Raw genomic sequence first — 25,730 nt, 5'->3', positions numbered from 1 at the left:
AAACCCCTGCGTGGCTTTAATGAAGGACCCAAAGTAGTGTGCTTTTCCCCTTCAGTAGCGTGGGCTGCAGTTCCTGCTCCCCTTCCTCACAATCACCCACAGAGGGGCTGTGACATCCCAACAGACCCAACCCCAATCGTGAGGGTAAAACCACCAATCTTAAAAGTGATCGAGCCCTAAGACCCCAAAAGAGAATGAACACACATCACAAAAGCAAACAATACATGATTAATAAGCATATATAAAACAAAGTCAGAAGGAAACCTCAGAAATAAATTAAAACATTAAAAGATTTTTTAAGTGATCAAATTAGAAGATATTTGTAAATAATATTCAATGCTGTGAGGCTGCATTTGTCCCTGCTGGTGTACACAGAAAATAGTACAACCTTTGGGGGGAAAAATTTTGACAATTTTTGTCAAGAGATTTAAAATTTTCCTTTCTTAAGGGAATATCCTAAATTCACAAAAAGCTTTAGGTATAAAAGATGTTTATCTTGGTGTTATTTGGAACCCTAGAAAACTAGAAACAACATAAATAATAAGCGGGGAATAATTAATGTTAGAACCAATTATTGTACAGCTATCTGATACAATATGATGTAGCCACTAAAAGTTATACTTAGGAAGAGTTTATAACATGAAGGAAATGCATTTGTTGTAATGTTGAATGAAAAAAGTATGCATAACTATGCATATGATAAACTATGATTAAAAAAGGACAAGAAAACACTAAAATGTTAACACTCATCTCTGAGTAACAGGACCATGAATGATTTTTATTTTCTCTTCTATATTTTCTACAAAGAGCATGTATTAGTTTCTATAATCAGCATTGGTCTATGAGGTTAAGGGTGCCATCTCCAGAACCCACCTCCCTGAGTTTAAATCCTGGCAATAAACTACACCTCAGTTTACTCAGCTGCAAAATGGGGGTAATAATAGTACCTACTTTAAAGGCTAGTTATAGAGAGAACTGAATCAATACACATAAAGTTCTTAGAACGATGCCTGTACATAATAAACACTTTGTAAGGTTAGTACTATTAGTCATCCACCAGTTTCAGTGAAAATTCAACATTACCACTGATATTGTACACTTTTAAGCCTGTGATGCTTGCTTTCAACAGTGCTGCTTTGACACTACAAAGTGTCAGGGAAGTAAAGCTATGACCAACAAGTTTTACAATCCATTTGAGCAGAATTCCTAAGTATTAATAGCCACCCACCCACCACACCCCCCCAAAAAGTAAAACCCCATTAAATAAAATAGATAAAAGGCTTGCTGAGGGAAGTCAGGGTTACTAGCGGACCAATCAGAAGAATAGAAAGGAACAGTTCTGTAGTATATTTCTATAAGGAACAGAGCTACTGTTTCGGAAAACACGTACTAACAGAGAGTTCATGGCTAAATACCAAGTTGTTAATTTTGCCTATGGCTTTGAAAACAATCTGAAGCAAATACGCATGTACTACAAATTAACCAAATATTTTATTTATACCATTTACTATCTTTAAATGCTATGCCAGTGACAAAATGAATATAACCAACTGCCAATTTAAGAAATAAAAGGGGACTAAGAATGGCTATTACCAGACTAAAGGGACAGAGAGAAAACTAACACACAGAAGATGCACCTATCCAACCTCTACTTATAAAATCACCTTGTCATGTACGTGCTACCTCAGGCAGAGGGCTTGGGCCAGCACACCCCTTTCCCAGCAGGTCCAGGCACCCAATCTAGCAGCCTCCCAATCTCTACATCACTTCCTTCTCCTCTCCAGCTATATGACCTTATTCCTTGCTAGGAGGGGAAGGGCACCGGAAGTGATGCTGAGACTTTACGGTCAGCATCTGAGTTAGGACAGCCCCTGGACAAGTTTCAGGAAAACTACCAGTACATCCTCCCCAGAGGCAGGATCTCTAGCCTCAGGTTTCACAGGACAGAAAGCAGAATTTACGCCCCAGATCTTACAGAAGTTGACGGCTCTGTGAATTAAGCATTCTTAGCCAATCATCTGGGAGTTAGATATGGGGGAGGCCCTTTTCCTGCATCATTATTCTCACCAATGCCAACACACCAAACTTCCGACAGACTTTCCATCACAGCAGCAGCCCAGGACCCTGCACCTCCTTCATGCCTGACAGTTAAGTGGGCTGCTGCAGGGAGAATATATGATCTGCAGGCTCTTTTGAGGCTGAAGGCACAGCAGGAGTTCAAGGGAGGATTTAAGCATGCTGAGTATCCCGTCTCAGTGATTTAATTCTGCACGGTATAGGTCCTGGAACAAGGAGGTTTCACTTTGCAATCTGAGGCAGTGGTAAGAAGCTTGCCAAACACTCTAGAATAGTGCCTCGTCCCACCAGCTTGACCTCCTCAGTGATATACTCATTATTATTACCTTTATTCTGAAGATAAGGAAACTGAGGCTTGGAAAAGTATGTGGCTCACCTGATATTATAACCAGGAGGCAGCAAAACAGGACTCTAACTTAGGTCAGGCCAAGTTCATTTTCTTAACCACTGATCATAATACCTCACTCTGCTAACTTCCTCCAACACCAATTTGATCAGGAAGCAAGTATCATCTGGTACTAGGATCTTAACAGGGCAATGAATCATGCTGTCCAGGGAAACCTGGATGCTCAAGATAGGTCCTGCCACTCATAACATTCTCTTCACAGCCCCTGGGAAGAGAAAAGAGTTTACTTACCCGCTTGTCCCAAATCCGTACATCCCCATCATGGCTGGTGGCAAGGCAATTAGCATTTTTTTTATTCCATTTGACCTGTGAGGCACCCGCTGCAAAGAAAAATTGAGGGAAGAAAGCTGTTGCCCTCCACGCCTTTGAAACCAGAGTGGAGCTTATCCAGGGGAGCTGGATAATGAGTTCCGGATGAATAAGAGCAGAACTCTTCAAGTTTCTATGACTGCATCAGCTCCACCATTAAAGGAAAATGAAGCCAAGAAATAAATGAATTAACACAAGGGAACAGGATCAGAGTCACCTAATTGAGGAACTAATCTCACTAAGGGAAAAAAATCTTCAGATTCCCTCCGAGCAGAATCAGCAGGGCAATGTGCTTTCTTACAGAGCAGCCATTCAGCAGGGCTCTGCTGGTTGGTAATTGACTCATCACACAGCCTGGCTCTTCATCATCTCCATCACCGAGCTTGTGCTCCCCATCAGAGGAGCCTCAGCCCCAAGCCTGCCCCTTCCCACTTTGGCTTTGTTGGTTTGCTTGCTGTTGTTGCTTTTTGAGGGATAGTCTTGGAAAAATATAGCCTCCAGCTGAAGCTCAGTTGAAGCATAAGCCCCAGTGTTGCCCAATTCTGCCCTCAGAAAGTTACATGCACCCCCCGCATCGCCCACTTTCGACTCCCCATCAGCAGTTAGACACGGCCACTAGCCCTGTGTGGAGGCGGGGAAAGGGAACACTCCCGGCATCATGTGAACTCAGTCCTCTACCAATGCAGGAGGTAACTACAATGACAAAAGAGCTACGTAAGAGAGGAGGTGTACTGTAAGATGCCAGAAGGGGCTGAGACAGGTGGAAAATTGGGACATATCAGCACTTCTAGCTGATTCTTAAAAATAATCAAGTTAATTAAGTTAAAACCAGAGCACCATGGCTGTCCTTCCTCTTCCTGTCTTGCTCAGACAACACATGACAATTCTGCTTGGAGACCTCTCCCTTTAGGTGGGTGTGTATTACTGGGGACACCATAGTAGATCCAGGGCTTTGGAGAATAACTTAATCCAAGAAGTCTAGAGAGTGTGAGAGCTAAAGCAAGGACTTAGAATCTAACAGAAAATAGAGTTAAGGCTCACATTTTATCCTTGCTTAAGTTTTGGTGAGGGTATTTGTTTGCTTATTTGTTAGTTGTGTTTTTTCCTCGAGACACAGGGCATCTTAAGTCATCTAAGAACAGATGGTGGAGACCCCTGAAGTTGGAGGAAGGCGCTGTATTACTTAGGAGGCCCCTGTTAACAGCCCCAGTGCAGAACTGCAATAATAGTTCATTCCAATTGAGGGATGAAAACAGAGAGATCAGAAAGGAATTTCAAAGTTTCAGTATGTCCATATTAAATGACACCCTGGGACACAATCAGCATAAACTAGATTGTGCGGAAGCCACAGGACAAGCAACCTGGTTTCTTCAACAAATAAACTGCAGGAAAAGAAAAACAAACCAACCAAAGGGAGGGAGAAGAAAGCTACTGACTAAAAGAGATGAGAAATATATTAACCACTTAGAAATACAGACTTTGGATTCTGCTTCAAATAATTTGTTAAAAACAAACAAACAACTACTACTGAGACTACTGGGAAAATTTGAATACTGCTTAAATACTTGATGATATTAAAGAACTACTGTTAATACTTTCAGGTATGCTAATGATTTTTTTTTTTTAAAGAATTCTTCTCTTGTAAAAAATATTTGCTGAAATACTTCTTGATGAAATGGCAAGATACCTGGGATTTACTTCAAAATAATCCCAAAGGGGATGGGGGTGGGGGGGATAGCGGGTGAAAGAAGACTGGCTGTACGCTGACAACTGTTTAAGCTGGAGGATGAACTCAAGGCAATACATCTTCTAGCCTTACCAACTTTTGAAATTTTCCACAATAAAAAGTTTAAAAAGAAACCAGTGTGGCTCCTACCCTTGAATTCTGAAATAAGTCCCTGACCACATGCTACAGTCCAGACTCTAACTTCTGAGAGCCGCGGAAGCAAGACCCTTGTGATGCAGGACTTACAGGTGCACACAGCCATGGACGGGGCCCAGGGCAGTCAGTGTGTGGAAGCCGTGGAAGGAATGGGACAAGGACCGGGGCGGGGAGGAAGGGGGAGTAGACACTCACCTACAGCAGACAGTGCGACACTGGGCTTCCTTGTGTCCCTGAAACGCAAAAGTCAGAAATCAAGTGCCCATTCACCTGCCACCACCCAACCTGGTGCTTTTCACCCTCTGCTCGCACATCCTCACTTTCCTTTCAGCCAGTTCTTAGACTTCAGTGGGATCATAAGGGCTTTAAAAAGAAGTATAAAGAGGAGCCCGTCTCCTTCCAGAGGGATGAACTTTCTCAGCCACTGCAATTGAGGCTGTCTGAATTTTAGATCATACCATCATATCCCCAGGGAACAAGTAACATGATTCAGCATGGGCTGGGTGACTATGACACGGAGGTGGAGGGAGCCAAAAGAACCCCTCCCTGGTGTCATTTCTCCCAGTGGGACAAGGGGACAGTCATGGAGGCCTAATTCTGCAAGAATCTTCCACCAGCATCACAAAGGTGGAGTGACAAACCACTCTGGATGTTCCCAAGAGCCAAGAGGTGGAAGCAACCCAAGTGTCCACAACAGATGATCGGATAAACAAACTAGGGTTTAGACATGCAATGGATTATTATTAGGTCTTAAAAAGGAAGGAAATCCTGTCACACGCTAGCACGTAAACGCACCTTGAGGACATTATGCTAAGTGAAATAAGTCAGTCACAAAAGGACAAACACTGTATGATTCTACTTATACGTGGTACCTAGAGTAGTCAATTCATAAAGACAGAGAGCAGCACTGTGGCCGACAGGGGCTAAGAGGAGGGGGAAATGGGGATTTGTTTCATGGGTACAGATTTCCAGGTCTGAAAGGTTAAAAAGTCCTAGAGCTTGGCTGCACAACAATGTGAATATACTTACTACTGAGCTGCACATTTACAAATGATTAAGTTGGTAAATTTTGTTTTGTGGTTTTTTACCACAATATTAAAAAAAAAAAAAAAAAAAAAAAAACTCCTTTGGAGAGGGAGGCTCCAAGGTTCACGACAAACGGTAAAATGACAGAAATGACAGTAAAATGACCTGAGGGTCAGGAGGGCTCTGTAGCTCTGGCTTATTGTTTAGAAAACCTGAGAAAGCAGGTTAGTTCAGCGTCTTGCACTCTTTAAATCAGGAAAACAACTGTTTTGTGAAAATGAGGGGTCCTTCCCCCCCCTGGGGGGGGGTTAGAGCCCCTCTTTCATTTTCCTGGGATTTTGTGCTTTCTCTCTCCCTGGGACTGCTTTTAGACTCATCACCTCTGAAGTGCTAACCCACATGTGATGCAGGCGAGGTCAGCTGTGCACACCGTTAGTCCCTGAGAATCCCTTTCACTGGTCTGTCTCATCCGTCACACCTCAATACCTGACTTGTCTTCTGCCTACAGTTTACCTTTCAATGTTAAAATATCACGAAGTCACCACCATTTGGGAGCAGAGCGCCCTGGTCAGAGAAGAGGGTATCCCATCCTGGGGACTCTACAGGCCACACCCTCCAGTGAGTCACCTCTAAAGGTTTTGGCGAAGGGAACTTTGCTCTACAAAGGGAGAAGGGAAGAGACGTTTACTACAAACTTAGGACATGCCAGGCCCTGGGCCAGGTGCTCCTCCACCCTTTGCTCCATGAAGAGTAACTCTAAGAGGTGGCTCTCAGCCCCCTTTATAAAGAGGGGAGGAGAAGCCTCACAAAGAGCGAAGCGGCTGTCTCAGAGCACTGCCTGCTACAGCATGCGTGTCTGTGGCCATCAAACCCTGCTCCATACCACACAACTTCAGGAAAATTCAGCCTAACTTCAAAATGCCAGCACCTGTGTTTCTTTGCCAACGGGATTTCCCTGAAGCCTGATTTGCAAACCTTTGCAACAGGACTGAAGTCCCAGGGAATTGAGGCCCCTGGCGGCAGCCTTCAGCCAATGACTGACAGTGGATGGTACCCCTACTTCCTTAGCTCTGGGGGGTGGGACAGCTTGGAGGAGGGAGCTTTACACTAGCATCTAGTGCCCCCAGTAAGAGGAAGCTCTCCCCGTTTACAGCGGTACCCAGGTAGATGATGCATCCTCCAATCCTGTCTCCCTTCCCCACCCCCTACCAGCAGTTCTGTCAACTCCCAAATAACATATCCACAAGGTCTCCTTGTCTCAGGGTCTGCATCCAGGGGAAACCAAATTAAGACATCTGATCTCTAAGGCAAAGGTCCCAGACTGTCCCACAGCCAAGTGGTTATGCCTGGCAATTGTTCTTACTTGATATCCCAAATATAGATGTAGGTGTCCACAGAGCTGGTGACCAGGAGATCTGGCTCAAACACTGCCCAGTCCAAGTCACTGGAAACAAGAAGTAAACAGGACAATCATGAAGAGAAAAAATTCAGAGTCCGGTTCCAAAGCATCAGCAGATTTCGTCTCTAGTGGCTTCAGAAAGTCATCGTTAATGGGCCCCTTAACACAGTTTAGGCTGGGAATTTCCAAAGTTCTTTGGGAAAGAAGACTTAACTGAGCGCTGAAGGAAACTTTCAGGTCCTTCCCCAGTCATCATCTGCTCCCCCCAAAATGGAGCATTTCAACTTAAAACACATACACACATAAATGCACGCATACATGCGCACATTAGCAAACTAGTACAAAACAAAGGAAAAAACACATAAAAAACACATGATTTATTGTTTTTTAAATCAGCCTCAACCACAGGTACCTGAAGTAAACCCAACATCTTTAAAGCAGGGGCAGACCGCATGTTGGATTCCAAGGAGGGGAAGCTGGCCCCTGGTCCTCCAGACCCACATCCTCACGCCTTAAAAGGTACTTACTACACAATTAAAACAGGCCATGGGTCTAGCCTTTCCCATTACCTCCAGCCAGCTTCACCACTCCTGCACTTCCTGCTGCTACTTCCATGTCAAGCTTTCCCCACCCAGAATGAGTGATTCAAGGAAAGGGTGGATCAAGGAACACTCCAAAAGCCCGCTGGAAGGCCACGAGTGAATAACAGACTGTAATGCACGAGTCCCACGTGGTGCCCCATGGCTGCTGGACAAAGACCAAAGGGCTGTGCCCTGAGGTCTCTGTACTATGAGGCTCTGCACACTGGGAGCTGGGGATTCTTCGAGCTAACTTCATTCTCTTCTGCAGCAAACTAGCTCTAATCACCTCCTCTGGACAGGGCTGTACCTGTCTCAGTGTCTCCTGGGATCAGGGTTAACAGCCACATGGATGCTGGTTCCTCACGGTGAAGGCCATCACTTCAGGAATGTTAAGGATCCAGCAGCCACTCAGGGCCAACTCAACACAGTGGGTCAAGCTTGGAGGAGGAAGCTGTCTCTGTTTTACTTCCCAAGGGACTGTGACGAAACGAGACAGGCCAGGGTGCCGTGGAGGACTGTGCCTACCTGATGACGCGAGTGTGGCCTTGTAAGGTTGTGCCAACTTCCCCACTGCCATCTTTCCACTTATAAAGGTCGACTCGTTGGTTGCTCTGAAAAGAAACAGGAAAAGAGAGGAGGGTAGAGCTCAGCAGTAGAGCACATGCTTAGCCTGCATGAGGTTGTGGGTTCCATCGCCAGTATCTCTGTAAAAATAAACAAACAAACAAACAAACAAACAAACCTAATTACCTGCCCCAAAATAAAAAAGAAAAAAAAAGAAAAAAGAAACGGGGGGAGAGTATTGCTCAGAGGTAGAGTGCACACTCGGTCTACACGAAATCTTGGATTCAATCTCCAGTACCTCCGTTAAAAATTTTTTTTAATTAAAAAATGAACCTAATTACCTACCCCCCCCCCAAAAAAAAAGAAAGAAAGAAAGAAGGGAAAACCCATCTTGGATAGTTACAGCTGAAATGAGGCTACAGATACACCCCCGAGCACTTGAGGTCCAGGATACAGAGCCTCACCCGGCCCCCCGGCACTGCCCAAGAAACCACCTCCCCACTCCCAAAGTCCCATACCCATCTCCCCAGCTGCCCTCACACTGGATGTTTTCGGCTCACCCTTTCCATTATCAAATGCCTGGAATCCATCAACCACACATGGTTTAAAAACACACATGCATGAGAAAACAGAATCACCACTGAAAGGGTGATACAAGAGTCCTTGAAATACGAATTTCTTAAAGGGTTAAGCAGAAAGACACAGGGAAAATAGGCCAGAAGAAACCACAATTAGAATAGGAAAAAGGTTAAAAAAAAAAAAAAGCTTTAATTAAACTACATTTCATTTAAAGAAACGACAAGCCAGCAAATGCTCCCTAAATATCATGAGTTCATGGAACACACTGAAAGTGAATAAAGATTATTAATAGACTAATTACTATTAGTTAGTAATTTCTGAACTGATATATATATATATGATTGATCTTCATTTTAGCTCAGAGACAGAGTTGTATAAAGTTCTAAGATTTTTATCCAGAAATGCCAGATGCCAGCTTCCAATTCTAAATAGGTAAGCTTCCTGCCAAAAGGTTAGAATTCAAAATAGCTTCCAATAGGAATAGGAGTGAAAAGAAAAGCCCCTCATCTTATAATAACATTTCCTGACATTTCCGGGGTCTGCTAGTGCCACTCTGTGATCTAGGAACCTTAAGAAACCTGCCCTCTGCTCTTTTCCACCACACTGCACACTGGGTGTCATCACCCATATCACAGATGAGGCTACCAAGGCTCCAAAAGTTGGGTGGGTGCTCAAGATAAAATAGGGAGTGTTAAAAGGGACTTGACCTCAGATCTGCCTAATTCCAAAGCTCTTTTTCCTGAAAATGCTTGGCTTCCAACCAAAGACAATGAAAGAAAAAATATATATATCAGCAAATTGAACTTTATCAGAATTAAAACTTTACTATGTCAAAGGACATTATTAAGAAAGTGAAAAGACAATCTACAGAACTGGAGAAAACATTTGCAAATCATATCATTGATAAGGGTCTAGTATCAAGAATCCAGAAAGAACTCTTAAACTCAACAGCAAAAAGACAAACAACCCAATTCAAAAATGGACAAGGGACTTAAATAGACATTTCTCAAAAAAAAGATATACAAATGGCCAACAGGCACATGAAAAGATGTTCAGTATCATTAGTTATTAGGGAAATGCAAATCAAAACCACAGTGAGATATCACTTTACACCCAGTAAGATGGCTACAATTTTAAAATTACACACACACACACACACACACACACACACACAGAGAAAGCCAGGAAATAACAAATTTTAGTGAGGATGTCAGAAATTAGAAAACTTGTACACTGCTGGTGGGACTGCAAAATGGTCCAGTGATTGTAGAAAACAGTTTTATGCTTCCTCAAAAAGTTAAACACAGACTTACCACAAAGCCCTGCAATCACTCCTAGGTATATACCCAAAAGAACTGAAACCAAGTACTCAAAAAAGTCCATGTACACATAGGTTCATATTGGCACTATTCACAACAATCAGCCCAAATGTCCACTGGTGGATGAAGAGATAAACAAAATGCGGTGTATCCATACAATGGAATATTATTCAGCCACAGAAAGGAGTGAAGGTCTCACAGATGCTGTAACACGGATAAAGAAGCCAGAGACCAAAGTCCTGTGTTGTACTGACTACATTTATATGAAATATCCAGAACAGCTAAATCCACAGTGACAGAACACAGACTAGAGGTGGCCGGGGGCTATGGGTGGGGGGGACGAAAGGAAGCTGTTTAATGCCAGGGGGGTTTACTGCGGAATGATAGAAATGTTTGGGAACCAGATAGAGGTAGCGATTATGTAACACTGTGACTGTAGTAAACGACGCTGAATTGTCCTCTTTAAATGATTGCCTGAAAAAAATAAGGCTCTTTCTTGCTACTCTTAAACACATGCAGTCTTAATCCACGTGGGCTGACTACTGAGGGGGTCAACCTAAATCTGTGGTTCCCAATCAAGGGTGATTTTGCTTCCCAGGGGACACTTGACAATGTCTAGAGACAGTTTTGGTTATCACGACGGGGGTAGGGGATGCCATCAGGATCTAGTGGGTAGGGGCCAGGGATACTGCTCATTTCCTGTAAGGCACAGGACAGCCCCCGCCATGAAGAATTATCTGGCCTGACATGTCAATACTGCCAAGGCCGAGAAACCCTTGACCAGCCCATCAATGGAGCCCAAGGGCGAGAGATATAAGCCAACAGAGAGAGTGTCCTTCCTAAGACACAGGGAGGAGGCTGAGAGTGGGAATCCAATGGAGCAACCCTTCCCTACCCTTTCAGAACATTCCCAGAACCAGATCCCACCCCACCGCCCCGTCGTCCCGGGTTAAAGTCAGACAGTCAGATTCTATTTTGGAAACGAGGGGGAAGAGCAGATTTTCGTTCCTTCTAAAGCTGACAACATTGCTCTTCTTTCTTTTGTCAGATGCCTTCCTCTCACAGACTGTCATTCCTGATAAGAACAGACCCAGACACTGCCTCGAATGTTCGCATCCCCTGGAGGACGAGAAGGGCTCCTCTAAATAGTGCCCTCTGGCCCAGTGCCAAAAAAAAAAAAAAAAAAGCCAATGGTTTAGATCTCTAATTGTTCTAGGAGAACAGAACACTGATAGAGAACCTGGCGAGAAGAACCAGAGATGACCCAGACCAGATCTTTTTTGTCACGAATCCCTTGGAAAAATCTAATAAAACGTATGCATCTTTTCCCTGGAAAAATTCACAGATAAACACACACATAAAATTTTGAGAATGAATCCCAGTCTAATAAATCTCAACCAAGAAAAAAATCCCTTCCTTTGAACGGCAGGGTGTATGGAATCTTCTGATCCCTCTGAAAGCAAGGAAGGTACCCCACCAGACCATCTCACCAGTTCTTTCCTTAAAACATCTTTCAGAGGCCCTGGCTAGTTATATTCCTGCTAATGAAAACATGTTCTTCTCACACACAGAAATGGAGGCATCTACCTGCTTCTCTTTCAAAATCTGGATTCAATTCTTAGAAATACCGACAGTACCCCCAATTCTTTGCACATATTTAAATCTCTAATTTGCCTCTATCTTCCTTTTAGAACCAGGGATACCTCTTTTCTGCCTGAGAAATGAGGGTTATGTTCTCTTTTACACAGAGAACACAGACCTACCAGCCCAGATCTCACATTTAAAGCCTTCTCCTGTACTCCTCGAATGAGCTCACCGAGGCTGCAAAATAGTGTGCAAAGCTGTCATGAGGATTCCACTGCACGGCTCCAATGTCCCACTTGCTCTGGCGCGAGATCTTTCGGTGTCCTTCGAAGGGGGCATCTAGATTGACGATGTATAGGAATCGGCGGCTAGGAAAACAACATCAATGTTATAGCAATACAACAGCATTAGCATTCAGGGAGAAAAGCACATTTGGAATTACATACGGTTCGCAAGCAGTGCTCCAAAAACCCCTAGATGTACATGACGTTTATCGACTCAGAAAGGCATACCCATGGCGAGAGTAACTCAAGGTGGCTGGTGGGGAATCGGAGCCGCACCCCTGTGAGAGTCTGCCTCTGGACACGAGCTTCCCTCCCATATCCAGGGAAGTCCAACCTCCTCCCACCAGATTCAGCCCCAGCCCTGCCCCCTCCCAGGCTTTTCCAGTCCCCTAGCTGCTTTCACATTTAACCTGCCACACAGTCTGCATTTTGACTATAGTACATATCTTCACAGCAGAACTACCAATGTAAAGGCTCTTGTCCCAAACCAACTGAGTGTTCGGGGTATGTCCCTCATCGCTAGGCACAGGGCTCTGTATCCAACTCATGTGTGTAAAATTAAACCCATCACCTATCACTTAGCTAAATATTCTGAAGAAAATCTCAAATTCCCATGCAAGCTGACTACCTGGTGAAGGAAACTAAATTAAAACTGTCAGAAGGGGAAACAGTAACCAAAAAATAATACTCATTAAAAAATTAACTGCCAATAGTATTCAAGGTGCCAATCAATATAAAGGATATGAAAACAGGGATGCCCTTTGTTCACCTCTTTTCCTTCTGTTTTAAGTGAAAAATGCTTGGAAGGTGAATCAACCTCTCAGCAGCCATCAGCTGTCGGGGAGCACTCCAAGCCCCTGAGTATCAACGAGGATGGGTGGGCTCACTAATGAAGAAAAAGATTAATTGCCCCTGCTCAGAAGAGACAGGAAGTGGAAAGTAAAAATAGCATGTAGAATTCTGGCAGAAACCCCAGGAGGGATGGATTAAGGGAAAAGGAAAGCACAGGTAAGACACAAATTCACATTGCTTCTGGAACTTCCAAGAAAGCTGGTACAGAACAAAGATTGAAAACCTCTGACCTCCTAAGGGATCACCTGATCCTGTGGCAGGCACACCGGCATCTTCTCTTCAGAACAAAAACAGGGAAAAGGCTAAGCAGTACATGTATGGGGTATGTATCAAAAGGGAGCTCAGAGACAGTACAGAGCAAACATGGAACAGCAGGTGGGCACTTCAGGATAAACATGCCTGATTGAACAAACGTGTTTGTCTTCATTCCCCATCGGAGACCCACGAAACAAAGAGTGAAAGCATAAAAGACTGAAGCCCACAAAAACAAAGAAAATGAGAAGGATGAATGGTAACTGATCTAGAGGAAGGACAGTCAGCACCCAAGTGCCTGCAGAGGGAGCTGATTCCCACTGCAGAATCCAGGATGGCAGGAATTGGAGGCTTCAGTCACAGGCAAGGGGAAGTGAGATGACTTCCGAGGACAAGAGGCACAGCAGAGGTGAGTGTGAGGTGCTGTGCCCCAAACACAGCAGGAAGTGGAGTGTGAGACCCTCAGGCCTCTTCCCCTGTTCAGCACTCACAACACAAGGCTTTCAGTCTTTAGACAGTGACTCGTGACAGGAGGATTCTTCTCAGGAGGAACTGACTAGCCCAGGAAAGAATAAAAGCAAATAAACAAGTAACAACAACAAAGCACTGGAGATAATGACAGCTGGGCACACTCCAACAAAAGGGCCTGGTTCCCACCTAATCTCCCTACTGTGGACCCGACTATCACACATAAACAGAGATTCCAGTCTCTCTTTAATATTAACAGAGAGCCTGTGAGCTCAGTTACCAGAGGAAACCTGAAAGACAGAGACCAACATAACCAAAAGAAAGAAAAAGGGAATGGGAGCACAAAGGAAAGAAAACCTAGATTTATTATTCTCCAAGAATAAAAGAAGATAATGTAAAGAACAGAGAACAAGAAAGAGTTCTTGGAAATTAAAATAATAGTTGGAATTTTAAAATCTGATAGAAAGGTTGGAAGCTAAAAGTTGAAGAAAGCTCCCAGAATGCAAAACAAAAAGACAAAAAAGACCAAAAGACCAGAAGAGAATCCATATAGGATACCCAACATGGACTAAGTGGAGTTCCAGAAAGAAAAAGAAGAAATAGAGGGAGGAGTTATAAAAGACATAACACAGGAAAATTTCTCCAGACTAAAAGACACGGGTTTCCATACTGAAAGAGCCTTCCAAGGTGCTAAAAATTATTCTGTACCTTAATCTGAAGGGTTATCCCATGGGTGTATATATTTGTAAATTCATTTGAGCTGTTCACTTGAGCATAGACCTTACTACATATATTTTAAAGCTCAATATAAGAAAATGGAATGGTGAACTTCAAGATCATGTTGAAAAATAATATGAATGTATACATATCTGAGAACACACCAAATCAGGAAATACTGCATGATTCCCAGTTACAGAACCCCATTATCTCCCAGAACACTACCAACGATATCACATTAGTGAATGCTGAGGTCTAACATTTGAGACACCGTCATTCCAGGGCACCTGAGAATGTTTTATGGGTTGTTAATATGGCTACATGATGCCGAGTATATGTTATTTTTCTATTTGTTTAAATAAAACAGGCAATAATGTCAAAATGGGGAGGAGGGTCCCTCTAAGTGCCAACCCAGCACAATGAATGAAAAAAGACACATACCAAAGCAGTCATGGTGAAAATTTCACACACACTAGAGGTAAAGATAGCACTAGGTACAAAGATAGGATTTCTCCGGAGGAAAAATAGGTCATACACACAGAGTCCAGAATCAGAATGACGTTGAACCTCTCAACAGTAACTCTGAGAAAAAGAACCCCGGATACTGATTCAACCCAACAATTGTTATATAACTGTACTGGAAGGAGAGGAGAGGTCTGGTACGTTTGTAAGGGGCCCACAGACCAAAGTAAAAGAGCTAAATCCTCATCTTCTATTGTAAGAAGTCAATTTGAATACATACAATGGATAAATCAAGATATAGCCATACAGTTAGTATACTGCTTGGAAAAATAGAGACAATCCAAAAGAAATAGCTAAAAGAGTCTCAAGTGGTTGCTTCTGGTGAGTGGGATGGGGTGGTAGATTTAAATTAAAAAAGAGGTTTAAAAACTGATTAGGAAATAAATAATATAGACCCAAAACCACTGAATTGTACATTTCAGTGGGCAAATCATATGGTATGTGAGTGATATCTCAATAAAGTTGTTTTTTAAAAAAGTGAGTTCAGGGGACAGAAAGAGACATACCAATTTTTCCTTATCTATGCATCCAGGGTGAAAATGATATCAGTAATTGTCTCTGGGGAGCAGGGTCAGAGGGAGGAAGAAAACTTAGTATCCATGGTATATCCTTTTGAATTATTTAATGTTTGCTACAGTTTTATTTAAAAGTAAATGAAGGAGGGAGGGATATAGCTCAATGGTAGAGAGTGTGCTTAGCATGCACGAGGTCCTGAGTTCAATCCCTAGTAATATAAATAAATAAATAAATAAATAAATAAATAATAAATAAATAAATAAATAAATAAATAAAAATTTTTTAAAAACCTAATTACACCCCCACAAAAAAGTAATAAAGTGGAAAAAAAATTTTTTAACGTAAATGAAAACATAGGTGGGGAGGGTATAGCTCAAGTGGTAGAGCACATGCTTAGCATGCACGAGGTTCCAGGTTCAATCCCTAGTACCTCCTCTAAAAATAAAAAAATCAATAAACCTAATTACCACCCCCCTCAAAAAAATTTTTTAATTTAATTTTTACAAAGGATAAATGAAAACATGATTTCAAAATAAAACAATGAAGTTAACAGAAAACACTTCATTTTTAAACAGGTTCATCAACAACTACGCTAATGAAAATACAGACAAATTTGAGAGGAAGTAATCTAGAGCAACGTGAAAGGGAAGGAGGACTCTGACCATTAACTGTAACCATACTGGTACAATGTTAGGGTGATTAGCAAATGCAGTGATGCACCTTAATTGCCAGAATTCTAAAAATTTTGAACCGGAAGACACTACAGAAATTATGTGGTTCAGTTTCTTCAGGATGAAATTGAGTTCCTTCATGAGAAAACCAAAGTCCAGGCAGGCCAACTGAATAAACATCCAGGGGCTCACAATTAATGGCACTGCCCAACTGAGACCTAGACCCCCTCCATCCCAGTAAATAACTACCTGTTAGACCACACCAGGCAGCATCCTTCCAAAGAGTCCATGCATCAAACAGAAAAGGGCAATTTCAAGACCAAACTACCAGTCACTAAAATGTCAAAGGAATTTGATTGCTTACCTGTTAGGGCAGAGATAGAAATAAAGTGCAAATAATCCCCATGACTACCCAGAGGTCACTTCGACAGCATAACTCAACCCTATGACCGTAATCCTTTAATTAAAAAAGTATTTTCCGATTTCCAGAAACTCTTGATGGGCAATTTGTTCCCAGAAATCGTGGCAGATGAACTCTGTAAGCTCACTTACCCAGAGAGCACCGCATGCTGCCCCAGACAGTCCACAGACATCGCTGTTGCCTACAAGAGAGAACACAGACTCAGTTCTGCCAGCAAAGCCAGCTCAGGTGGGAGAAGACAGGAGGGTGGTCACCTTTGGGTCCTCCTTGTCCCATGGCTCAGGTGGTCCCCATCTGGCAAGTGTCACCAGTTCCCTACAGTAGATACTTTAACCTCCTTTTAGTTTTCATCCAAATCTCATATTCACATTCACAGTAGGGTAGTTGTTATCTGTTTCCCCCAACACCAGGACTACATACAACCAAGCTGGCAAATTCTAAATTGAGGAAACAAGTTCTGGAGCTATTGAAGAATCTGACTAGCTCAGAGCAAACAGCTACTAAGGGCGCCTTCCAAGTAAAATCTACCCTGGGACTCACTCTCTCTCTCTTTCTCTCTCTTTCTCTCTCTTTCTCTCTCTCTTTCTCTCTCTCTCTCTCTCTCTCTCTCTCTCTCTCTCTCTCTCTCTCACACACACACACACACACACACACACACACACACGTGCGCACACACAATCCATGCCTTTCCAAAGGGCATGGACTCCTCCTCCAAGCTGAAAGGCAACTGGTAACACCACCCCTGCTGAATCCACAGTTGTATTCCTGCTACTGAGATGCCCACGGCCCATTCAATTTGAGTTTTCTATCACAGTTTACTTGTTTGCACTTCCCAGGTCTTCCAGTTCCTCGGGAGCACCATCTTTTCAGGATCTGATGTCCAATATCCAAAAGTCCACACTGAATCAAATGAATTTGCATTTGGGCTGAAGCATGAGGCTAATTTTAATCATGACAATGACAGCCTAAGTTCTTTATTTGGACAAGTTCAAATCCTGCTGCATTCTCAGGGCATTATCTGAAACAGTGTGCACCACTGTTTGGTTATTAAACACTCTAAGTTCTTTCTAAGAGACTATCAAGAGAGAATGTACCTTGTACATTCTACTACACTCACAAATCACAAATGGTAAGCAGAAATTCTCTTCCTCATTCTCACTGGTCTTATTAATGGATTTCTCACACTGGCCCTCCCTCAAGAAACATGTCACAGGTAATATTAGGGACAAAAGGCCAGAGTGCTTTCAGTAGAGAATGAAAAGTGATTATTATGCATCCTTCATTCCACTAGAGTCATGAGCAGAGAAAAGCCCACCTAGAAAGGGAGGCAGTGAGATGAGATGTCATTTCCAGAACTCTTCTGTGCAATTTATATATTAAGGGTATGAAAGGGGCAAAGCAGTACCTCCAAGTAGGGGAAGTACAATCTTTCTAGAGGGTGGGTGGTAGCAAGAATCCTAAGGTGCCCCCAACATTCTGGGCCATTGGTGTTCATACACATTCTCCCCATTATTCAGACACTAATCTAGGTACTGCTGTGAAGGGATTTTGAGATGTAATTAAGGTCCCAAATCAGTTGACCCTAAGATAAAGAGGCCTGAAACAACCTAAATGCCCACCAGCAGATGACAATGGTGGTATATACAAAAATGGCAAATACGTACAGTGGCACACACCCTACAGCATGAATGAACCTTGAAAACATTACACTAAGTGAAATAAATCAGGCAAAGAAAAGGACAAATACTACACTTACAGGCAGTACCTATAAGAGGTAAATTCATAGAAAGAGAAAGTAGAAAAAAGGTTGCCAGGGGCTGGGGGAGTAGGGAGTGGGGTGTAACTGTTAAATGAGTACAGAGTTTCCATTTGGGATGATGGAAAAGTTCTTGGGGAAGGGGAGGAGAGGGAGATGGAGAGACTTAATCACATCAGCCCTTTAAAGCTAGTCTAGAAATCAGAAACAGAGGAAGTCAGAGAGCCAAAGGGTGAGAGAATTAGCACAGGGAAGATTCTCTGTTGCTGACTGTGAAGACAGAGGGACCACGCAGCAAGGACCTGAGACAGGTCTCCAGGAGCTGAGAGTGACCTCTAAATAGCAACCAGCAAAAAACAGGGATCACAGTCCTACAACCCTCAGGAACCAAATTCTTCCAACAACCTGAATGAGCTTGCAAGCAGATTCTTCCCTAGTCAACCGAGACCCCCAATGAGAACACAGAAGACTAATGCCCAGATTTCAGCCTATGAGACACTGAACAGGGAAAGCAGCCAGGAAGAGCCTCGACTTCTGAACCACAGAACTGTGACCTAATAAATGGATGTCGTTTAAAGCTGCTAAATTTGTGGTACAGTGGCAATAAAGGGTGATCTGGTAATAATACAAAAAAAAAAAAAAAAAAAAGAAAATGTCATGTCCTTTGACTGGTAGTTCTACCTCCAGAATCTATCCAAAATACAGAACTTTTACACACAGAGTTGTTTAATTCATGTTACCTATAAATAAATTATGGATATTTATACATACTTATATACAATGGTATGTTCTAGAAGCATTAAAGAATGACACAGAAAAACGCTGGAGCCAAGCCTGCAAATAGTGTCAAGACTCACCATAACACCTTATCAGAGCAAATCATTTTTTAAAAAGTAAAACAAAACAAAACAAAACAAAAGCACACCTAACTGATGTTTCCCTACCCCTACCCCAGAAAAAAAAGAAGCCAACATTATGCTTTCAGGGGCATATGAAAGAGGTTTATGCTAGACTGTCTCAAAGCAGAAAATGGAGAGAGGGAAGTGGTTTAAGCAAAGGACGTGGAAATAACCTGACCAGGATAAAAGTTAGCACTTGGTCAGGGACAGGAGTTCCCCACAAGGCCTCACCACCCTCAGTGCACCCGATGGGGAACAGCTGGGAGATACCACATCTGGAGTCACAGGATTCTTAAGTGATCCCACTGCAAGAGAGGAAGGGAGCCCCATAATGACTAAGAGAGTACCTCCTAGCAGCCTGCAGGCAGGGCTTGCTGCAGATTAAAGACAGCCAAGAGAAGTAAAGTGGTATTTCATATCTTACTGTGAACTGAAATTTAAATCAGCTACTTTCGCCTAAAAAACACTGAACAAAGTATAGCAAAATGTTTAGAGGGTAGCTGTTCCTATGGGATTTTAATTTTATTCCTCTAAATAAGCCTACATTTTTGTATTATTTCTATATTTGCATTATTTTATAATAGAAAACACGTTTCTTCAAGGCCTCCTTCCAAGTCTCTCCTCTTTCTGCTTCTCTCACCCTGGCCTGTGGCCTGGTCCACAGCAACAACCTCCCAGAAGTCTACCTTCTTCTCTCCCTTTTCCATTCTACCTAACACTAAACTTCTGAAAACAGAGTTCTGATTATATCAATCCACTGCTCTCAAACCTTTGTTGATTTTTCACTCTGAATAAAATCAAGTGGAAACTCCTCAGCCTTCAGACACTTTCTAATCGGATGACCAGCTCAAGCCACACCCACTTATAGCATTCACTCAATTCTACAACTCTCCCAATTCTGAAGAGATGCTTAAATTCTTCCTTTCACCTGAAAAGTCCTTCTCTCCTACTCTGTTACTGAGATTCTACTCCTCTAAGAAGACATACCTCCTCCAAGAAGCTTACCTAGAGTCTGCCAAGGGGATTGCACCTTCTCCCAAAGCACCTTCCCTGCCCCTCCGACACAGGTCTTGCCTTAACTTTCTTAACTTGCTTTGTGGTGGTTAGTGCTGTGCACAAGGATCCTCTCTCATGAGTTGGTGAGCCTGTACAGGGGAGGGCCTATTTCATTTCTCCCAGGGCTCCCCGCAGTGAGATGCATGCAGGCACTCTGTGCACATCAGCTAGTTTTGAAGATGGGTCAGAACCAGGTCAAAATCAGGATCCTGCCAGCTCGTAATGTGCCAAGGTGATCCTTCACATCTCAAAGAAATTTTTTCCTTAGTTTCCCTCGCTAATTTACCACCCATGAATTTATCTACATTTCTCCAATTCTCTCATTTTTTTAATACCTCCTAGGATAATGAACTTTGATAGTTCACTGTCTCCTTTGCAAAAGCTTCTACTGAAATATGATGACAAAATATGTGTACCTTACCCGCACACTTCAATGTAAAATTTTAGTCAAACCTTCTTTGAATCATTGTTTTAAATTTTTTTCAATTTTTTACATTGAAGTATAGTTGATTTACAATGTTGTGTTAGTTTCAAGTGTACAAATGATCCATTTATATATTTATATGCATTCTTCTTCTGATTCTTTTCCACTATAGGTTATTACAAGATGTTGAATATATAGTACCCTATGCTTACAGTAGGTCCTTGTTGTTTATCAATTTTATATACTGTAGTGTATATATGTTCACGCCAAATTCCTAATTTATCCTTCTCTCCCCTCTCCCCTTTAGTAACCATAAGCTTGTTTTCTATGTCTGAGTCCCTAAATAATGAACCTTTGTTTTTAGATACTGAAAAGTCCTCTCCCACCTGTAGGAAACAAACTTACTGTTGAGATGTCAAGATCACATCTTTAGACAGAAGAGAATAAAGTTCTTAACAGCCCTGCTCCTTCTACTGCAGGACTGCAGGATGGTGACCTTTGCAACACACATTAGGGGTCATATGACTTCTATGAAATAAGACCACCATAGCCCTGATTGTGACAGTTGATTCTTAGTGGCTTGGGGAAAACATAATTCATAATGTGGAAAAGACGAGCTAACTGATGGCTGATAAAAGACATCAATTCCATGAGGCTCTGTGCCTCCACAGACAAATTGCTGCTGCCCTTGTTCAAAACAATCATTTCTTCATGAAGGCAGCTGCGTTCTTAGACATTTAGTTTCACCCATCCAAAGAAACTGACTACATTTCCTCAAAAGGAAAAAGTTCTACATGGCATTTTTGTAGACATAAAACATCTGGTGCAACAGAAAGGACACTGGCTACACAGGGGCACAAGGGAATTTTCTGGAGTGACGGAAATGTTCATCTTAATTGTGGTGCCGGTAACAGGACTATATTCATTTGTCAAAACTCAACACATTATAAAGTTTCAAGGGTATATTTTCTCATACAATTAATTATACTTCAATAAACCTTGATTTTTTTTTTTAATTACTCTTTGTGGAGAATGGACTGGAAGGGGGCAAAAAGCTGGAGTACAGGGAGTGGTCCCAGAGTATGTCTAGCTACTTTGGACATAACGGAGTTTGAGACAGCTCACAGATGCCCATGTGGGGACATTAAGGAGACAGTTGCTATGAGTCTGCAGTTCCTCTCTTCATCACAAGTCATATTCTGTAGCATTTTTGCACTGACTATTGAGTTAGAGACTTCTCAACCACACCTTCTACCACCTTGCCTCTCTTCGAGAGTGGAAATCCCCATTCTTCTCAGTACTCTGAACTGCACTTACCAATACCATAGCCACTAGCCACAAGTGGCTATTTAAATGGCAATTCATTAAAATTTAATTAAACTTTAAAAAAAATACAGTATCTCAGTCACACCAGCCCCATTTCAAGCATGGAAGAGCCGTATTTCCATCACCTCAGAAAGTTCTCCTGTATGTTGTTGTTCTAGAAGACTAGCTCTTAGTGTTAACACTCAGGGATCACTTCCAGGTAGCTGCCAAGCAGCACAAGTTTCTTACAATTAATCGGTGACAGTAACATCAGTTTCATAAAGTAAATGACACGTAAACTGTAAAGAAGAGTTTCACTCTTCAGCCTAGGGTTTTTCTCTGAAAAACCTGAAAGTTTTCTTTCTTTCTACATTAATGAAATAGTTAATAATAAAATGGGTCCCTACTCCTCCCGATTATCACCAAAATCATTTACAAAACCATTCTAATTCACACTAAGACGTAACCTTTCAACTTAATAGAAAAAATCAGAAAGAAAAACAGAAACTCCTGCAAGGCAGTTAAATTACCCAATTTACTTTGTTCTCTTACTATGACAACTGCTGTTTAGGTTTAATTATTTGATACGACTTCATAGCATCCTAATACATGTGTCAGCACCCTTTCTGCAGGTCTTTTCAATTACATCTCTGTAGAGAAGCAGGGGTGAGACTACCTGTGTTTCTGTGAAAATTAAAGGGTTTGCAGATTAGTAGCTTCCAAATTAGCAGGCTCATAGGTAGGACACATGACTGTTCTCAGTCCCCAGTGAAAGCAATTAACAAGAAGGGTAACAGGAATATGGTTCTTTTTCCCTAGGAGTTTGACACCTCCCTTAGGGGAGCAGGCCTCCTGGAGACACCATGCTGACGTGTGCAAAGTGCTTTAGGCTGCTTTCATCCAAATTCAGCTGCTCAAATTCTCCAGGAGGGCTGTGTATTGAGGGCACTATAGAGCAAACTGGTGGGAGGCTCTCCACTCGTTCATCTTCATGGCAAAAGAAGGGATGAGTTTTAGAAAGAAGAAACCACATCACCCCCTTATTATAAATTCAGATTTCCCTTCATTATTAATCACCTGAGTACTAACACAGTGCCTGGCACAGTGTGCACCTGGCAAAAGCTCAGTAAATCCATACTGAATAAATGAGTGAATGAAAACCTAGCACACAGAGGTATTCAATAATTATGTGTTGGATAAATGAAGAGAATCACCAAGACACTGGAGGAATAAGGGTAAGATATTTACTGTTTTGCAACAACTGTATGGCCGGCTCATTAAGTAAGTACAAAGCAGGGTAGGGTAATGAGCCCAACAAGGGTCCTGGGACCACATACCTGCATTCAAATCTCAATGCGACCACATAATGAGAGGCCTTGGCCAAGTCACTTGAGATCAGCCAAACGGGGATCAGCTTCCCCGTTTGGAAAAAAGGGGTAACATCTACTTAAACTGCATGATTCTTTCATGAAGTAGAAAAAAGAAATGTAGATAAATCAGTTAGCACAAGACCTGGCATCATAAAATTCTCACACCAATTCTAGGTAGGTATGATTCGTACCTCTTACAGGTGAGAAAACATGCGCAGAGGGTGAGGACAGGTTAAGAGCTGAGCCGGGATTCGAACCTGGGCACTACATGCAGTGCATACTCCTACTCACTGTATGGTATTTTCCACCAGCCTAACATCGGCAACTACTTAAAAGGTAAGGCGCTGAAGCAGGCACTTTGCAGGCAGTTTTTTGTTGAAGCCACTCCAAAGTCCGGTAGGGCAGGGTTAAGTTCATGCACATGAGGCTCAGAGAAGTTCTGCGACTTGCCCAAAGTCACTAGGTGCGAGGGTAGCAAACATCCCCTCATCATGGGAAGTTCCCCTCTGCGCTCACTAACTGCACTTTGCTGTCTCCAGACAGACCCCACTCCCGGTACCCACGAGAGGAACCCCGAAACCCGCCCAAGCCTGCCCCAACCGCCCCCAACGGTCATCGAGGCTCCCCTCGCCCGCTCGGGTCTGAGAGCTCAGGGTCACCTCCTACCCATCTCCTCAGCCGGGGCCAGAGGTAGCCCAGCCGCTCCCGAACGGACCCGGCCTCGTGGGGGAGGGGAACCGGGAAGTGCGCATGCTCAGAAAGCTCCATTTAGTCCCCAGCTCACCTGGGAGTCGCGGAACTCCACCACTACGTTCTCGCTGCTCCACCGCGTTGCCATTTCCCATGCCCAGCCCCCAGGGCCCGAGGACAACGCGTTCACACTCTGACACGCGCGTTCTCGGGTTCAGTGAGCCCCAGGCAGCCCGCGAGTCAGCCCTGCCACGCCCCGTTCCCTCTTCCGTCTGATTGCAAACCATTGGCTGACCCAAACACTAGCTCCGCACCCTCCTTCCAGATTGTCCAATTGCGGCACCGCGCCTGCCCCCCCCAAGACACGCCCCCTTCAGTGCGTCACCTGGCTTGAGTCACTCACGCTCCTTGGGGCTGCGGATACACGCCTCCTGCGGCGAGTTCTGCCGGGAGTTGTAGTCCAAGGTCGAGTACATTTTGGGCAACCCGGAAAGAGCTTGCAGGTAAGGGTTTGGCCGGGGGGAGGCGCAAGTTGTTATTTTTGTCATCTCGCTGGTGTAGGTAGCATGGCCCAGGCCATCTATAAAACCAAACCAGTGGTTACCTTTTCCCCTGAAGCCTACCATAAAGGCATTGAAAAGTGTGAATGCGTGACTCATTGTTTTATACAGTACAGCAGTGTCTGCCAAAGTATCCTGGGACCCAGGGGGTCCCCAAAGGCAAAACAGTTTTCATAGTCATACTATGAAGTTATTTACTTTTGGGGGGGAGTGTTAAGTTTTAAGAGTGTAAGGGATCCTGAGATTAAAAAGTTGGAAAACTGTTGTGCTAGTGGTGATTACGTTTTCTTCTTCAGCCCTGACCTCTCAAATCCTGGGCTTAACTGCCTTAGCCTAGGTTTCTCTGTACAAGGAGGAAAGGACCAACTTTGGTTGTCTTAAGGAGTTAAGCACAGGGCCTGGAATGTAGTCAATTCACAAGCGTAAACTATTGTTATTGTTATTAAATTTATCGCTATTTCTGAGTAAGCAGTTGCATGAATAGCAATAAGAAGGCTTCCTGTTCCTCCTGGAGTGTTGGATATAATGGGGAAGACAGACTTGTCAACAGTTAAGGCGACCAACTCGTTCCAGGAAACTACTCAGTGTGGGCAAACAGGGATAGCTGGTCACTATCCAACAGGTATACACTTGGCAGAATGAATTGTGTTTTAGAAAAGCAATGTGCCAGGAGAGAACAGCATAAACAGGAGAGCTGACATGGCATCCTGAGGATGATGATATTTGAGCTTTTCAGTATAATATGAGGATTCTGGTAGCATACCAGAATAAGTACTTCAGCATTAAAAAGTGTGAACAAAGACATAGAAGTATGAAGAGCAGGATGTGTTCCAAAGAAAGACCTAAGGCAGTTTCCTAATTAGCACTCATGATGTTGTGCTTCTTTCCTTCCTTCAATACACATCTCAGTTTGTAACGCAGTATTTATTTACCATTTTCGAGCTTTAGGGGGACAGGAACCAGGTCTGTTTTGTTCAGCCCTGCGTGGTGACTGCACGTAGCAGGCGCTCCAGGAATATCTGTCCAATGAATAAATGCAAAAAGCAAATGTCATACCCCCACGATGCTGTCTAGATTAAAAGGATCCCTTCAGTGAAACCGAAAGCAATTTCTAAAACTGTTCAAGGTCTTTACTTGTAATTCTTTACACCAAGAAGAAAATATAGCATCATCGATAGTTCTCCCTAAAATCCCCTTGCTTTCTTTCTCTGATTCACCCATCAGTTATTCTCACACAATGGA

The 25,730-nt window shown here is 43.0% G+C and overlaps 1 protein-coding gene across 4 annotated transcripts in view; it reads right to left on the bottom strand.

The window, feature by feature from the left end:
* Nucleotides 1-24,213, bottom strand: part of WDR59 (WD repeat domain 59) — a 76,167-nt gene extending 51,954 nt beyond the window's left edge. For 2 of the 4 annotated variants that reach the window (XR_012509229.1, XR_006719315.2), the window contains exons 1-7: nt 24,023-24,213; nt 16,560-16,609; nt 11,958-12,093; nt 8,205-8,290; nt 7,063-7,143; nt 4,869-4,906; nt 2,714-2,802 (exon numbers count right to left, since the gene is read on the bottom strand). Coding sequence is in view for 2 of the 4 variants with exons in the window: in XM_074370435.1 (XP_074226536.1) it covers nt 2,714-2,802; nt 4,869-4,906; nt 7,063-7,143; nt 8,205-8,290; nt 11,958-12,093; nt 16,560-16,609; nt 24,023-24,076 (534 nt within the window). In the remaining 2 variants the exon portion in view is untranslated. The remainder of the gene's footprint in view (nt 1-2,713; nt 2,803-4,868; nt 4,907-7,062; nt 7,144-8,204; nt 8,291-11,957; nt 12,094-16,559; nt 16,610-24,022) is intronic. The other 2 variants (XM_074370435.1, XM_010967179.3) reach the window with 2 other exon arrangements.
* Between the last annotated feature and the right edge of the window lie 1,517 nt (nt 24,214-25,730).

This window comes from Camelus bactrianus, chromosome 9 (genome assembly GCF_048773025.1).
Source record: "Camelus bactrianus isolate YW-2024 breed Bactrian camel chromosome 9, ASM4877302v1, whole genome shotgun sequence".
Lineage (NCBI taxonomy): Eukaryota > Metazoa > Chordata > Mammalia > Artiodactyla > Camelidae > Camelus > Camelus bactrianus.
This window is presented reverse-complemented; position numbering and strand designations above follow the sequence as displayed.